The sequence below is a fragment of the Pygocentrus nattereri genome, chromosome 5, assembly GCF_015220715.1.
Source record: "Pygocentrus nattereri isolate fPygNat1 chromosome 5, fPygNat1.pri, whole genome shotgun sequence".
In the NCBI taxonomy this organism is placed as follows: domain Eukaryota; kingdom Metazoa; phylum Chordata; class Actinopteri; order Characiformes; family Serrasalmidae; genus Pygocentrus; species Pygocentrus nattereri.
Genome location: NC_051215.1, coordinates 37,595,346 through 37,611,668, shown reverse-complemented (window position 1 = coordinate 37,611,668; position 16,323 = coordinate 37,595,346). Strand labels below are relative to the sequence as shown.

General features: G+C 38.1%; 1 protein-coding gene across 3 annotated transcripts in view; it reads left to right on the top strand.

The window, feature by feature from the left end:
* The window catches only part of arhgap22 (Rho GTPase activating protein 22), a 45,881-nt gene that overhangs the window by 13,930 nt on the left and 15,628 nt on the right, over positions 1-16,323 (top strand). The window contains exon 1 of one of the 3 annotated variants that reach the window (XM_037538630.1): positions 10,663-10,804. The exons of the other annotated variants lie outside the window; for them this stretch is intronic. Coding sequence (XP_037394527.1) covers positions 10,753-10,804 — 52 coding nt within the window. The 5' untranslated portion in view covers positions 10,663-10,752. Of the gene's footprint in view, positions 1-10,662; positions 10,805-16,323 lie in introns of those variants that run through there. 3 annotated transcript variants of the gene reach the window in all.

Here is a 16,323-nt window from a genome sequence, read left to right as displayed (position 1 = left end):
ATGAATGTCGAGTTGGATTGATGTAAAAGTCGCATGAATTCCAATCTGGCTGTTCAGACTGAGTCGCATTGCCGCAGATCGGATACAAATCAGATTTCAGTTCCACATATGAAAGTGTCTTAAATCAGTATAAAAACTATCAGATTCAATGCATTTTTTGCTGTTCACACAGCCACACAGATGACAAATCTGTGTCACATATGAGGAAAAAGATCGGATTTGGGCCACTTTTACCTGCTGTGTAAACGTAGACTTAGAAAACAGAGGCTGACGGAAGAATCTAAAAATTATTGGCCTACCTGAAAGATCCGAGGGGTCCACGCCACTACCTCAGTTTCTTCAAGAAATGCTTCCTTCATGGGTCGATCTCCCTCGGGATTTTCATCTCCTTTATATAGAGCATGCCCACTGCTCTCTCGCCCCTGCACCAGCCTCAGGGACTCCAGCAAAGAGCCTCCTTGTCCGTTTTCTGCGGTACCCAGAGATTGAGGCCGTTCTGAGAGCTCTGGTGAAGAAACACGAGATATCTTTTCAAGGCTCACGACTTCGCTTTTACACTGACTTGTCATCAAAGGTTTTTCGGAAACGTTGCACCTTTGACGCTGTACTGAAACGCATGGTACAGCGCAACATGTTTCGCGGATTTGCGTACCCTGTCAGGCTGAGCTGCATTCATGAAGGTCAGATCCAGCTATTTGAGGATCCAAAATCTGCTCATGGATCTGAGTGAGTTTGCCGTGATTTTATTTGTTGTGACGACTTAATTTTTTAAGCCTTATTATTTGTATTTTCGGAGAAATCTAAAACCAACAATATCCTTACCCCCAAGACATTTTGTTGAAGTATTTTTGTGTAGTACTGGGTGGCTGACAAATGGACATAAGTGGATTGTATAATTTTGACAGTGGACTAATACCAAACTCTCTTGCTGGTTCATAATGTGTCTGGAGCTTTGCTTGTGTTGTCTTCAGGAGGCCTTGATGGCTTAATTTTGTCGAATGTTTGATTTTGGTGACCAGATTTCATTAAACTGCTCCGTCATTTGGGGACAGGGCTGGGAGGGGAGGATAAGGGGATGTTATTGTTATGGTGTTTTTTGTTTAACTTTGTTGTACTATATAAATTGCTTATCTTCTTGCCACGCAGTATATACCTTTTACGCATCATAATACAAGTCTGAAGTTCAGATTGCACTTATCATGAATGGTGCTTTGAGGTTGGTTACATGGAATGTTAAGGGAATTGGCAGTGTTATAATAAGGAAAAAAATCCTTAAAGAAAGATACTAATATTGATTGGAATGCTTCAAGAAACTCACCTTACTGATATAGAACATGTTAAACTTAAGCATGATTGGGTAGGTCAAGTTTATTTTTTTTCCTTCACCTCCAATAAACGTAGCTATTACTATAATCAAAAATATTCTGTTCACTCTTGACACTGAAATGCGAGATCCTGAAGGCCATTTTATTTTAATTGTTGGCTTCATTTTGGGACAATCTATCACTGTAATGAACGTCTACGCCCCTAATGAAGACTGCCCTCGCTTTATGTCTCACATTATATTATTGTTCAATCAGTATTGTAAAGGATTCAGTCTCTTGGCAGGAGACTTTAATTGTGTTCTTGACGATACACTAGAAAGATCTTCATCTGCTCCATCATCGAATCAGAAATCTTCTAAGATTCTTAAAGAAGTCTGCAGTTATTCTGGCTTAGTTGACATGTGGAGAGAGCGGCACCCCTCGACCCAAGACTATACATTTTAATCCAACCCACATCAAACTTACTCAAGGTTAGATTATATTTTTATGGCTGTTAGTTATATACATACAGTAATGGATTATAAAATCGGCCAAAGACTAAAAACTGGAAATTTAACCTGTCAATGTTGAGCAATGATGCTTTCTGTGAATCAATTTGGGGTTCAATAAAATATTACTGGTCAGAATTTTCCAGTGTCCCCATGCACAATTTGGGTGCTGCTAAGGCAACCATCCATGTCCAAATAATTTGCCAGAGCTCCTTTATTAAAAATAATCACAGGAAGAGAGATGATGTACTCTGGAGAATGAGATTCTTCATTTAGAACAGCAGCATAAACAAACACCTAATCAAATCAATTGGAACAAGTTGGTTAAGGCAAGAGCTCAGTTTAACCTCCATTACACAGATTATATAAAGAAGCTTATTTTCTTAACTAAACAAAAATGATGTGAGTATGGAAACAGGCCGAGTAGATTGTTGGCTTGTCAGCCTTGTCAGACTGAGAAATCCATAAAAACAATCAGAATGAACAACTGTAACGTTACATATGACCCACATTTAATCAATAAAACTTTTAGAGATTTTTATGAAAATCTCTACTCATCACAGCCCGAGAGCAGCATAAATATTGAAGACTATTTGGATCATATTTCTTTACAAGCAGTTACGGACGCCGAAAAAATGGATCTTGGTGCGCCATTCACTGAGGAGGAGGTCTGGGAAGCACTTCAGTCTTTGCCTTCGGTCAAGGCCCCAGGACTGGATGGATATTCTGTGGAGTTTTATAGGAAATTCTGGCCTGAGATATCATTGATTCTTATGCCCGTACTCCACCACATTTACAAACACAATGTTATGCCAGATTCGTGGAGAACTGCCTCCATCTGCTTGCTTCTTAAAGATAAAAACCCACTGGAATGTTCTTCTTATAGACCAATAAATCTACTGAATGTACTAAAGTACTTGTTCGAAGACTTGAGGGTTTATTACCATGGCTGATACATGCAGATCAAACAGGATTTGTGAGATCAAGATATGGATTGGACAATGTGCATTGAGCTCTCAATATCATAGACCATCTTAGCAGAAACACGGATCCTGCATTGATTGTTTACTGAGGCACTGAAAAAGCATTTGACAGGGTCCACTGGAATTTCTTATTCATGCTATTGGAGATAGCCAACATGGGATCAGTTTTTATTAATATGATTAAATCACTTTACTCACACCCAGCTGCCATAGTTGAAACTAACAATTTTCACTCTGAAATGTTACCAGTAGACAGGGGCTGTCGCCAGGGGTGCCCACTCTCTCCTCTTCTTTTTTCTTAGTAATTGAACTCTTAGCCCAGTCAGAGGTAGTACACTCTCTTCTGGCATCATGATTGGTGGAGAAGATCATTGTATTTCTCTTTATGCAGATGATGTCCTCTTATATTTATCTAACCCAGGTGTTTCTGTTAAGGCCATCCTAGATTTGATATCAGACTATAGTTTAGTGTCTGGCTATAAAATTAATCTTAGTAAATCATTGTCCTTTCCCATGAATATCTTGCAGGGTGCTGATATACGACTGTTATCTCCTTTTCGAATCACTGATATGGGATTCCGATATCTTGGCATATTTATTACACCCAAATTGGACGATTTATTCACTGCCAATTACCCACCACTTTGGGGCAAAATTGAACAAGGTCTGTGTGTCTGGACTTCCCTCCCGAATTCGTTTTTGGCCGAATCAATGTCATGAAATGAACATACTACCTCGACTTAATCACTGTTTTCAAACTCTTCCTTGCTGCATATCTTCCAGCATTTTTAAGAATATAAATGCTAGCATAATAGAGCATATATGGAATAGAAAGAAACCTCATATTAAATTCTTTAAACTTACCAAACCCAAAGAACAGGGATGTGCCTCTCTACCTAATTTCCAACTTTATTACTGGTTAGCACAAATTAAACAAATGGCATCTTGGTTTCTAGCCAGGCACAATTCTAGATGGGTTGAAATCAAATCTTCATTTTGCCAGCCGCTTGAGTTAAAGTCTCTCCCGTTTATTAGCTCCGTAGAAAAATGCCACACTGTAAAAGATAAGTACACTGTTTATAATACATTCCTGGCTTGGAAGGACGTTAGACAATACTTGAAAATCCCAAGCTACGTTTCCCTGTACTCTCCAATTATCCTCAACCCAGACTTTCCATCTCAACTAAGAAATATAGGTTTACATAGATGGTTTATGTCTGGAATAATAGATCTGTCCTGTATACATAATCAAGGTTTAATGACATTTGAGCAGATAAGAACTCAGTTTAAGGTCACAAACTCAAATTTCTAAGAGTATCTGCAGTTGCGCCGCTTTGTAGATTCCCTATGTAAGGATAATAAATTCCGCAGGGAGCTGACTGATGTGGAGAAGTTTCTTACCAAACCTAATGGCTTCTTGTGCAAAATCTCTTGTATATACTCTACTCTGTCTAATACCAGTATGTCATGCTATGATTTGTTAAGGTATGTTTGGGAGAGGGACCTTTCTATTACATTTGATGATGATACATGGAACAATATCCATAAGAAAATATTTCCTAGATGCACCTCATAAGATGTTCAAAAGTGTATCTCCTCTATGTCCTAAGAGCAATACTAATCAGGGTACACTTATGCATGTTTTGAGAATGTATAAAAATTCAAACATTTTTTTTTTAGAGATGTTCATCAAGTTGTTATGAAAATATTGGATAAAAGCTTCCATATGTCACCATGTTTGTATCTTTTTGAATTACAGCCCCGATATGGTAATAAATGACAATCAAGCCTATTTGTTGGGAGCATTATCATATCTAGCAAAAAATGCATCTTACTGTTGTGGATATCTCCAGATGTTCCCTCACTCAACATGTGGCTGACACAGGTGTCGAACCTTCTTCCACTGGAGAAACTTACTTTTGAAGTTCACAAAAAACTCCGAAAATTCTGTGAAGTCTTGTCATCAGTCTGGAAAATGCTGGATGATATATAATTGTAATTGTTGTTTCCTTCTTGTATCATATTTGTATTGTTGTATTGCTTTATATTCTATTTTATTTTGCCCTATTGCACTTTCCATTTATTTAAATTCATAGAGTATGTTAACCCTCCTCCGATACTGCTGTGGTGAGAGATTTTCTCAATTTGTTCTGTTACAAACTAATTTCTGTAAAACTCAATAAACATCTAATGTAAAAAAAATGCTCTAAACGCACAAATGTATGCACAAGCTATTTACATAGTACACACTTAAAAAAGATGGTGTCAGAGGTTATTTCATAAAGAAAATGGTTGTATAAAAAAACATGAACACTCCGAGAACCCTTTGCATGATTAAAGGGTTATTTGTATGATAAAAAGGGTCCTTCAGATTAATGAGGAGAGTGGGTTTTTATATGGTTCTACTTAGAATCTTTTTGAAAAGAGTTCTATACAGCACCAAAGAGGGTTCTTCTATTGTTATGATTTCAAGAACACTTTTTGGTGCTATATAGAACCGTTTTCAAAAAGGTTCAAAAAGGCAAAGAACCCTTTAAGTGTTCATGGTTCTGTGTAGAGCCATTTTCCTTACTTAAGGACCCTTAAAGAAGCGAGTAGTGTAATACAGACAATGAAACCAGTACACCAAGCTTTTTAGATATTTTAAAATATGTTGACATTTGAGCAAATTTTATTTTCAGTGTAAAAGCTTATAAACAAGAAGCACATATCTCTATCACCTTTTTTAACATCTTTTTTAGGAGTGACGATACTTGTGGAGGGGGTGGTTTGCTGATAAAGCTGACAAATGTTTTCAAAATGTTGGTGGTCGAGGTTAAATGTTACTCTTCATTCACGGAAGAAGAAAAGCAATGCAGGCAGTTTTGTCTGTGGCAGCCATTCTGTCTGTGATAACCTTTTACACACATAGCTATCTAACTGTAGACACTTTACTGTATATTACTACACTGTATACTGTCATTATTGTGTCATTTTGTCAGGTCTGAACTGGTCATAGTGCATTTATGTAGCTCTGCTGTGCATGCAGATCTACAGCCTCTTGCCACGGTATGTCAAAACATGCAGTGTTTTGCCTGTTTATTGGAATACTTCATTTCTGTGCCTAGCAACATGTGGACTGATGTAAAGCTCTCCCCCTTTTTGTCGTAACCTGCTGATGAGTGAATTCCTTCATTTACACCATGTAAATATCACAAGCTGGTGCTATATCCATCAGCCCGCAGACCTAAAATGCTGCTGCTACTGCTCGCTTGTGGTCACTTTTAGTGATGAGGTTCTGAGCAATAGCCGTAGAGGAGATTTTAACTTCACCTCTCTTCATTGATTATATATAAGCAGGGCTTGATTAGAGGTAAGTGAAAGGGAATGCTGCTTCTCTGGTCAATACAAATGACACTAATCATCCCCTTTGTAAAACTGCCATTCCACTTTCCATCCCCCTGGGTTTGTATTATGTTTTCACCTTGCATGCCTAACACTGATACTTTCATCCCATTTATATTTAAGATTTACATGCTAAGTTGCCGTTGATGTACATGAAGTACCAAATTCCACAAAAATTAATTTAAGATTGCCATAAGCTCTGTATATTCATATTTGGCTGCAGATGGTAGTCCAAAAGGGGGTGTAATGTCATTGTATAAAAGGCCCGATTACTGCTGTCTAGGCAGTCTTATCACAGTATAATGTGAAAAAAAATTCACAGTATAATCTGGAAAAAAAGAAATAAATTTAAAAAAGAGGAATTCTGCTTACAGCTCATAACCACCACTCCATCACCCCCTTGATTTGGTTTGAATTCAACCACTAGACCTATGGCTTCGTACAAAGAAATATAACAGCAAAGGTATGACCGTGTAGAAGCATAATGTCTCACAAATTAAAGCAGCACTAAATAACATTTGGGGACTTGAAGACCTCTCTGGTGAAAATGTGTAGTTACATGCAATTTACGAAAGAGCATTTTGTTTTTATCGGTTGCGCTTCGAACACCCATGCATGGATGAGTCTGATTTTTGCGAGTGCTTTGAAAGAGTATTGAACGAGAACTTGGTAAGGAGAAAACTTGGTGAACGATGTGTCTTCTGGGGATGTAAATGAAGGATCTACTGTTGGCATCATGTCTTTATCAGTATAATGTTGATTTGCATTTGAGACCTAAACATCGAGCTGAAGCTTCTTTTTGACTGTATGTGTAGCATTAATATGCAAAGATATATGATGTGTTCCAAAAAGATCCTTGAGATCTGACCGGCCCCCTATTTTAAATGATTATTTCAGACTTTACAGGGCACCTCACAGCATCGCACCTCACAGCATCTTGTGTGCTGCTTTAACAATCAAATGATAATAATATTGATTGATATGTTATGAAATATTCATACCTTCTATAACAAATATTGGTCCCTTTACTTACCTAAACAGTTAATTTATCTTTATTCTGATAAGTCCTTCATAACAACACGTATAAATGTAAATGTTTATAAACATTTTATAATACATAATACATAGGATTTTGACTTTCCTATTGAAAACAGCAGGCTTGATGATATCAGACAGTAGTTGTAATCAGCCTTCATACATGTAGGCTTATGTATTCTATCAGTGTTCATAACTATAGGCTTATGAAGGGATATGAATTGCTTACATAGGCATCATGTAGTCTTATGAACAGTGCCCTTAACTAAAGTGTTACCAAATAATTAAACCCAGCTACCAATACCAGCCGGACTGTTTTTTCTCAGTGCATGCTGTAATAGTGAAAGCTTTTGTAACTGCCTGTGCATCCAAACACAAAGCAAAGGCTGGTCTGTAAGAGGCAATTATGTTGAGTGTGAAAATCTCTCATAATAGCATGAATTTGCTGAGTCTTACACTTTATCATTATTTAGGGAAGTTTTGTCTTGTTGGAAAATTGCACTCAGGTAGCCAAGTGCTGTGTCATAGCATACAGTGACTAGCGTCTTTAGGTGGACACACTTGGGATCCTGTGCTTCTTGGTGGTCTTTTATCCCGGATTATCTAAGGCCAGATGAGCTCTTGTCTGTGTTCTCCTCCCATAAAGGGCTTTGATGCAGCAAAAGGCAAAGCAAATAGAAAGTCCAGGCAAATATGTCTCCTGAGAACCAAATGCTGGTTTTGGTTGTTGAGAATGAGTATTACTCTCTTTTTCTTTTACAGGTTTTTTTACTAAAATTTTATTACAGCCCAAGAGGAAAATTGTCTTACATGGCTTACTACATGGCTTTTTGCAGTTTTACTTGCAGTTGTATTCCTTGCAATATATGTAATATGTACTATGCAGAAGTCAGGGACCACCCTTTATTTACTTCATTTCCAGGCAAAACAGTGAAGTATTATAGAAGTTGTAGTTTTTAGAGTTAAGAACAAAAGCGGGAAAACATATTTAACTCAAAGTTATACAAAAGCATTAACAACTACATATTAGATTTTTCAGAATTTAGTGTGTCCACACTTTGCCTTTATTAAAGCCTCAGTTCTTTTCTGGTGACTTGCTTTTGGATTTTCAAAGAAAGCTGTAGGGATATTTTTCCACACGTCCAAAGTTCAGTCTTAGAATTTAGTTGCATGTTCTGCTTCTCACCATCCTAAAAATCCCAATTACAAATGACTCATCAGGTCTGTAAAACCTTACGGCAAGTCTCAGCTGTTAAGATTTCATGTTCTAATGCAAATTCTTTTCTTCTTTGTCTATTTCCTTTTCTCCGTAATGGCATCTTGACGGTTATACATCTATTCAGAGAGTTGAGTTTCTCATAGTGGAAGGATGGATAGAAATGCCCTGAGGATTTTTCCAGGTCTGAAGCAAAAGTAGAACTTGATTTTCTCCTCTCTCTCAAAGATGAAAGCTTTAAGTACTGTTTATCCGGTGGTGATAGTTTTGGTGGTCTACCAGGTCCTGCAGGTCTCTATATCTTTTAATCACTTTTTGAACTTCAGTTTTGAAAACTGCTTATTTTACTTTTTTTTTTTTTCCACTTCAACTTTTCCCTTCCTTATGCAAGTGAATTGTTATATCTAACATCCTCAGAAATATCTCCTGAAAGCTCCATAACGTGGTACCTAATGGCAAGGTTTATTCGTGGAAAGAATTTTGCACACTACTGCATACCAAAGAGAACCTGAATGAGCAGTTATATACCACTTCAGATTTAGAAAAAGAGTCCAAGTTATTTCAGCTTAATATTTACATTTACTGCATTTAGCAGATGCTCTTATCCAGAGCGACTTACAAGAAGTGCTTTGTCTATCTAGAGAAAGTATCTTTGCTAGTTACCAATAGCTTAGAGAAAAAGACAGTCCTGAGCTCAAGATACTGCTAGAAACAAAAAGTCACTGTAGATACAGAGAGAAAAAGGAACATAACTCTGTGCCAATCAATGCAATGCAGTACAATACAATAAAATACTATACAATAAACTACAATACACAGTGCCATACAATAAAATATAATAAATATTATATAACATCTGTCTGCCAGATCTATATTGTACTGTCCATGGACAATCATTTTTATGTTTCCCTGTACTTATAAAAGTACAGAATGTATGTTGATTCAAAGCATACTTGTATCAGATGTCAGTGGGCAGTAACATTATGTGTGTTTTAAGTCCACTGTTTTTTTTTTTTGTCCTACTTTTAAGTACAAGGAACCTTACTTGATCATTAATTATTGGTAAAATGAGTAATTAATGGTAAACGACTGTATACTACAAATGAGGCAGATCTACATTAGGTTGAAAATGTTGGACTATTCCTTTAATACAGAACCACTTGCAGTTTTATTATTATTATTGTTTATTTTTTTGGACATCCTAAATAATACTGTAAAACCACAGTGATATAATGAAAAGCTGGAAAACAGCCCTGTTTAGCCCTTTTGTGTACTATTACTTTGTGTTTAAATGTCCATCTCTTTTCACTTGGCATGCACTAGATGTCAGACACTTGAACAATGGCTCTATTTATGCCTGTTCTTGACACAAAGGCAGGAGCGGTGACTGGAGTGGGGCTGCACAGTGGAGGTCTGCACTGAGCATGTGCTTGTGGCTGACAAGTCATTTGAAGAAGGTTCATGTCTGCTCTGTAACGAGTGCTTTACTGTACATTGTGGCCACAGATGCCCCCCCCCCCCCCCCAGTACTGTGCAATAAAAGCATCTGTGTAACACACAATTGCCGTGTGGTCTCCAAAAATGTCTTCAAAGAGGGGTCGAGCGTAATTAATAAGCACTGGAGTTTAATAGGGGGAAAAAGATCCGGGCGACATGCAGAGATACGTGCGTCAGGCTGGTGGAAATGTTAACCCACCCCCATGTAAAGTCACGTTTTCTTCTGCACCATACAAACACACACAGATTGATTAGCTGGGTCTGTTTGTGTTTGGGGGATGTTCGCAGTGTTTAGCAAAGATGAGCTCGGTGGTGGCGTGTCTCATGAGGGTGAGTGAGGGCAAGCCAAATCTCCACTCCCAGTCTGGAGGGGCTGTGTGTGTGTCTGCTGGAGCAGGGGGCAGGGAAAAAGAAAAGGAAGAAGAAAAAAAGAAAAAAAACAACTTTTTTGAATGAATGAATGGATGAAGCAAGTGAAAGACTTGTTTTTTGGGTTTTCTGGCTGTAATGCTACATTTTTGGGGGTTCTTTGGCTCTCTTTCTTTCTTCTTGTTTCTTTCTGTCTTTCTCTGTATATATCTCTCTCCCTTTTTCTCTCTCTCTCTCTCTGTCTCTCTCTCTCTCTCTCTCTCTCTCTCTCTCTCTCTCTCTCTCTCTCTCTCTCTCTCTCTCTCTCTCCCTGTCCCTCTCTCTCTCTTTCTCTCTCCCCCCTCTCTCTCACTATTGAGTGTGTGCCCCTGGCACATACCTGTGTAAAGGATTCACCTTCCGGGCGGGCCATGGGTGGAACTGGCATGGCATTTGTGTAGCCGCCGTGTTCCGACATGGGGCTCAGCTGCTGCAGGCTGCAGGAGCAACACGCTGCTCAGCCCAAGGGTAAGCACACTGCTTTCTTTCCTCCTAGATCTATCCGCTGTCCTGCTCCTTTATCCAGGAAAGAAGAGACTGGTACAGTAGCCAGATCTTCCATTGCGAGAAAACAGCACTTTACTGGGATTTGCAAGACTTTATGGTTAGTTGGAGTTGTTCATTGTATTGGAAGTCCTTCAGTTCTGGAAAGAGCTGCTGGTGGTAAAGGCTGTAACATCTGGAGCGGCAAATGTATGAAAAGAATCCAGGAAGCTGTGGCTTCAATGTGTGAGCCATTTTACATGTATTTTTGGAACACGTTGCAAGAAGCACAAGCGCTGTTGGGGAGACAGTCTTGCATGAATGTGCCCCTGTAATTTGACATGAAGTGTGCTGAAAGGTGTTTCTGTATTTCTGCTGCTCTCTGATCTGGCACTGCCACTTTAACCCTTTTCTTCCCATTCACTTACATGCAGCCAGACAGAACAAAAGCAATGCATTCAATTTACTTTGATTAATTTATTTTGACTTTAAAGGGCAAACGTAACAAGGCTAATGTTGCTAACAAGTAGCGGAAGCTTATGATTCCCAGTCATGCCTAAATTACCACACACACATCAAACTGCAGTTAAGTTGACTTGCATATGTGTTTTTGATACTGTATGGCATACTATTATATTTGAACATAGACAAAACTCAAGCAAACTTTAGATTGCAAACATGTTTTAGCTGATCAATTGCATTTGGAGAAATATGTAAACTTAACCATTTTAATGTATGCATATGACAACACCACAATTATTGCCAAAAATAATTAAACAGAAGAAAAATGTGTTGACATATATTTTGACATATAAAAGAAGTACATGTTGCATCAAGTAATTCATAACATTTTTCAGTGCAGTTATAGCTCCACCTATGAAAATCCCACTGATATTCAGAATATCTATTATTTTGTGATTTGACTCCTTTTGAACCAGAGCTTTAAAACCCCTTAACCCTTAGAGGACCATAATTACATACATTATATTTTAGTTTCTTAGTGGTTCCTAAATAATGTATAATAGATACTAGTCAGTAAGGGGAATTCCACTGATTTTCAAAATATCTGCACAATTCAGTCACTGAAATGTAAACAAAGTCATTTAGACAGATTTGATGTGAGATGGTTCATTGCAGAGAAGCTTACCTTTTTTTCCAGAAATTGGTGTCTACAATGCAAATACAGCCATTTTATTTACTATATATAGCTACCAGTAAACTTCAACTTGTCTTCTGAGTTTTTATATGTAATATTAATAAAGATAAAATAGGGTTAAGTCTGAAAAAAGAAGTTTTCTTTGGGGACTATTTTGCCTTAAAACACCCTGCATGTACCTCTCTACCATTAATTGGTTTTAAAACTTATTATTTTAAAACCATTAATTGGTTTTAAAACTTATTATTATTTAAGTCAGAATCTCATCACAGAACTATCATGTAACGATATCACAGACATTAGACAGAATATTTGTAACTGTTACATGAAATAGCTTTCTGTGATGCAGCTTTTAGGGCACTGAACTCTCCAGATGTGTGGTTCCTATCATCACTGCTGTGAACACTCCTGACTCTGTACATTTCTATAGAATAGAGCTTTTCACGTCAAACCACTTTAATTGACTTTGTTTACATCTTAGCCATTTTATTATGCAGAACGTTTAAGATCTTGGTTAGTTAAGTTAGTTAGTTAACATGGTTGGTTAGTGTAGTGGGTAACCCCTTTGCCTTCTACGCTGTAGACTGGGGTTCAATCCCTGACCAGGGCAAGCACCCTACACTATACCAATAAGAGTCCTTGGGCAAGACTCCTAACACCACCTTGGCCTACCTGTGTAAAATGATCAAATTGTAAGTCGCTCTGGATAAGAGCGTCAGCAAAATGCCATAAAGAATAGGTTAAAAGAATAGGCTGAACATGCTAATATGGCTAACAGAGAATGGAATCTAGTAGTCACCAATTATCATTGTGCTAATTGATGGCTATTCATGTTTATTTACTGTTAGCAACATTAGGTATTTTGTTTGACTTTAGAGTGTAAGTCATGCAGACAGAGCCCTTGCATACATTACTGTCGTCTGAAACGTGCTGCATGTAGACATGCTTACTACAGTCCTAAGCTACTTAATGTCAGTAAGTTCACTGCACATTAAGTACGTAACATCAGTAATGTGTAATGTAAAGACAGGGCCCGAAGCCACTGAGAGTTGGAACCATATTGGAAATAAAGTAAGTAATTGCAGTGTAGGCTATAGAGTTACGACTCTTTCCTGCGGCCTCCCTCTAAATATTATCAGAGCTGTGATAGTGTGACTCGAAGAGCTGCTGAGTTTGCTTTTTTTTTTTTTTTTTTGTCTGGGTATTGGATGATCATATTGAAAGAAGGGAAGCCTATAAAATTAACGATAAGCAAAACAGACACATCACTAATATTGTAAACATAAGAAAGCAAAGGTCAGTGCTGTTTTTTTTCCCCACTTAATAAAGTAGGAACAAAATATAATCAGTCACACACCTTTGGTGTCTAAAGGTTCTTCTTTAATCTTCCACAAGAACTGCAAGGCTGGTGTTCAACACTGTTTCGAAAAAAGTTGGGACGCTATACAAAATGTAAATAAAATTAGAATGCGATGATATGCAAATCATATAAACCCTATATTTAGTGAAAAATAGTACAAAGACCACATATCATATACACAGACACACACGTCATCTAAACTGCTTATCCTCCTGGGTCACTGGGGTGCTGGAACCTATCCCAGCTGTGGGCGGACAGATAGACATGTATACATATTGAATATTGAAACTGAAAAAGTGTATTGGTTTTTGAAAAGTATATGCCAGCAGTATGTTCCAAAAACGATGAGAGAGGGCCACTATCTTGCTTCACCTCTTCTTTAACAACACTCTGAAAGCGTTTGGGAACTGAGGAGACTTGCTGTAGTTTTGAAAGTAAAATGTTTTTCCATTCTTGCTTGATATGGGATTTCAGCTACTCAGCAGTTCAGGGACTCCTTTGTCAGGGACTTCCCTAACTCTTTTAATGTAGAGCCATGCTGTTATAATACATGCAGAATGTGGTTTTACATTGTCGTGCTGAAATAAGTGAGGCCTTCCCTGAAAAAGATGTCATCTGGATGGCAGCCAAAACCAGTGTATGCCATTCAGCCTTTACAGATGTGCAAGTCACCCATACCATGTACACTAATGCACCTCTATACCATCATGCGTGCTTGCTTTTGAACAGTGCTGATAACAAACCGGGTGGTCTTAACCCAAAGGACACAGTGTCTATGATTTTCAAAAAATGTAACTTTTGATTCATCAAACCACACCACACCTCATTCCAACTTCACCTCAGTTCACCTCATCCTAAACGAGCTCGGGCCCAGAGAAGGCAGTGACGTTTCTGGATCTAGTTTACGTATGTGTTCAGAAGTGTTCCTCAGCCCATGTAGTGATCTCTGTATTTAATGCAGTGCCACTGGAGGGCCCGAAGATCACGGCCAGCCAAAACAATTTTTTGGGCTTGTCCCTTACACATAGATATTTCTCTGGATCTTTTACTGGTATTATGTACTGTAGATGATGGAATCTCCAATTCTTTTGCTATGTTGAGAAATAGCTTTTTTTTTATTGTCTTTCACAGAGTGAACCTCTCCCCATTTTACCTCTAAGATACTCTGCCTCTTTGTGATTCTCTTCTTATACCCAATCTTGTTACTGACCTGTTAACAGGCCAGTTAACCAGTTTTTTTTTTTAGCATTCCTCAAATTTACCAGACTTTTGTTTTGAAACTTTCAACTTTTAAAATGTTTTGTTCGTAATGTTTTCAATTAAATATAGAGTTTAAATCATTTACATGTAGTTGCATTCAGTTTTTATTTACATTCTGCATAACTTTTTTGGAAAGAGTGTTGTAGTTAACATGTAACTTATGGCCGCTAGTTAGCATTATGCATGCCTAAATCACCACACACTTGCCTCAGGCTGCTTCACTCATGTTTCACTCAAATTGTTGTGCTAATATTATCATTTGTAATGAAAATCATTGTACTAAATTAGAAAGGAATGCAAAATAGAAACATTTTCACCAGTCTTGGACTTTTGAACCTCACTGCATATAATACACATGAGTAACATTTATGACTCCACACCTTGTAGATTAAAATAAATCTGTATGTGTGATTGTGAAGTAGAGAGCTGGGGGCTGTGCAACACAGGGAACTTCGATGGTAGTCAAATGCAGGAGAGGCAGGGGAGGCCAGCTGATGTAATGCAAGTGGAAGTGGTAAGAACCTGGAAAGAGTGGAAGTAAGAGAAAGAGAGATTTTTGACCACACAGCAGCTTCTATCTGTCTACTTCTGGAGTTGTAAGGATAAAACATCCAACAGTCAGGCCCTGAAGCAAAAGCTCTCCCAGATGAAAAAGATAGAGAAGGTGAGCGGCTGTTCCTTTATATCAGTGAGGAATTAGGGAGTTAAGAAATAGTTTAGAAAAATGAAGGAAATCATGAAGTTGGTGAGAAAGACTTGCCTAAACTTCTCCCTTCTACCTAATTTCCCTCCCGGATCACCTTCTGTTCTCTGTGACAAAATGTTTGCACTGCACCACTTCTTCCTCTCAAACCCTTTTCTCCTCAACTCCTACACAAAACAGAGCTCCAGTCCAAGTTCTTTTGCCCGCTACAGTTTCATATTTTCTTCTCAAACCACTATTAATGAGGTCAAGACATGGACTACACTGATATACTTGGCTTTCTCAGCCCGTTCACTGAAAAAAGTCATACATTGAATTTACTTGATTAAAATCTGCACACTTTCTCCAAATGAATAAAATATGCTTAATCAACACAATTTCATCTTTCACTTTACTTACCTTTGGCATGAATTGTGTTGATGTAATATATTGCAAGCACAGAAGTGGCTCTTTAACAGGTCAGTAGCTCAAGTAGACTGCTTTGTAATTAGAACACCAGACCCCCCTTGTGCAGGTTACATTTACACACTGTCCCTATGCATAGCTTTGAGCTTTTGATTAATTTCATCGTGTTTTGTTCTCTCAAACGGTGCAGGACTTGAGGAAATTAAAATCACTCCCTTTCAAATCACTGGTTTGATCTTGATTCACATTTCTCATGTGGAAGTCTCAGGAGTGTGAGGAGGCAAAGACAGAGTTCCACCTCTTCAAAGCCTGTGTGTCTGTGGTGAGCTGCATCTAAGATAATGCTTTTCATCTTTAAGCCTCAGGCCCAGAGTGCTGGATGTCCTCCCAGTCCACTCTCACCACTGGCCAAGCCACACCCTCCCCCTTAGGTCTCTTTCTGCCTCGCTCTGTGTGAGGGGGGGTGGGGGGTATCTAGGAACTGGTTATTGAATCTTTTTACACCATGTAGTCTTTTACTGTAAGAATATGATATTATTATGGTGTAATGAATTAGTGTACTACAAATGTTATTTTGCAGCAGCATTTTCTTGGTCAGTACAAGCATTGCTATATGTCTA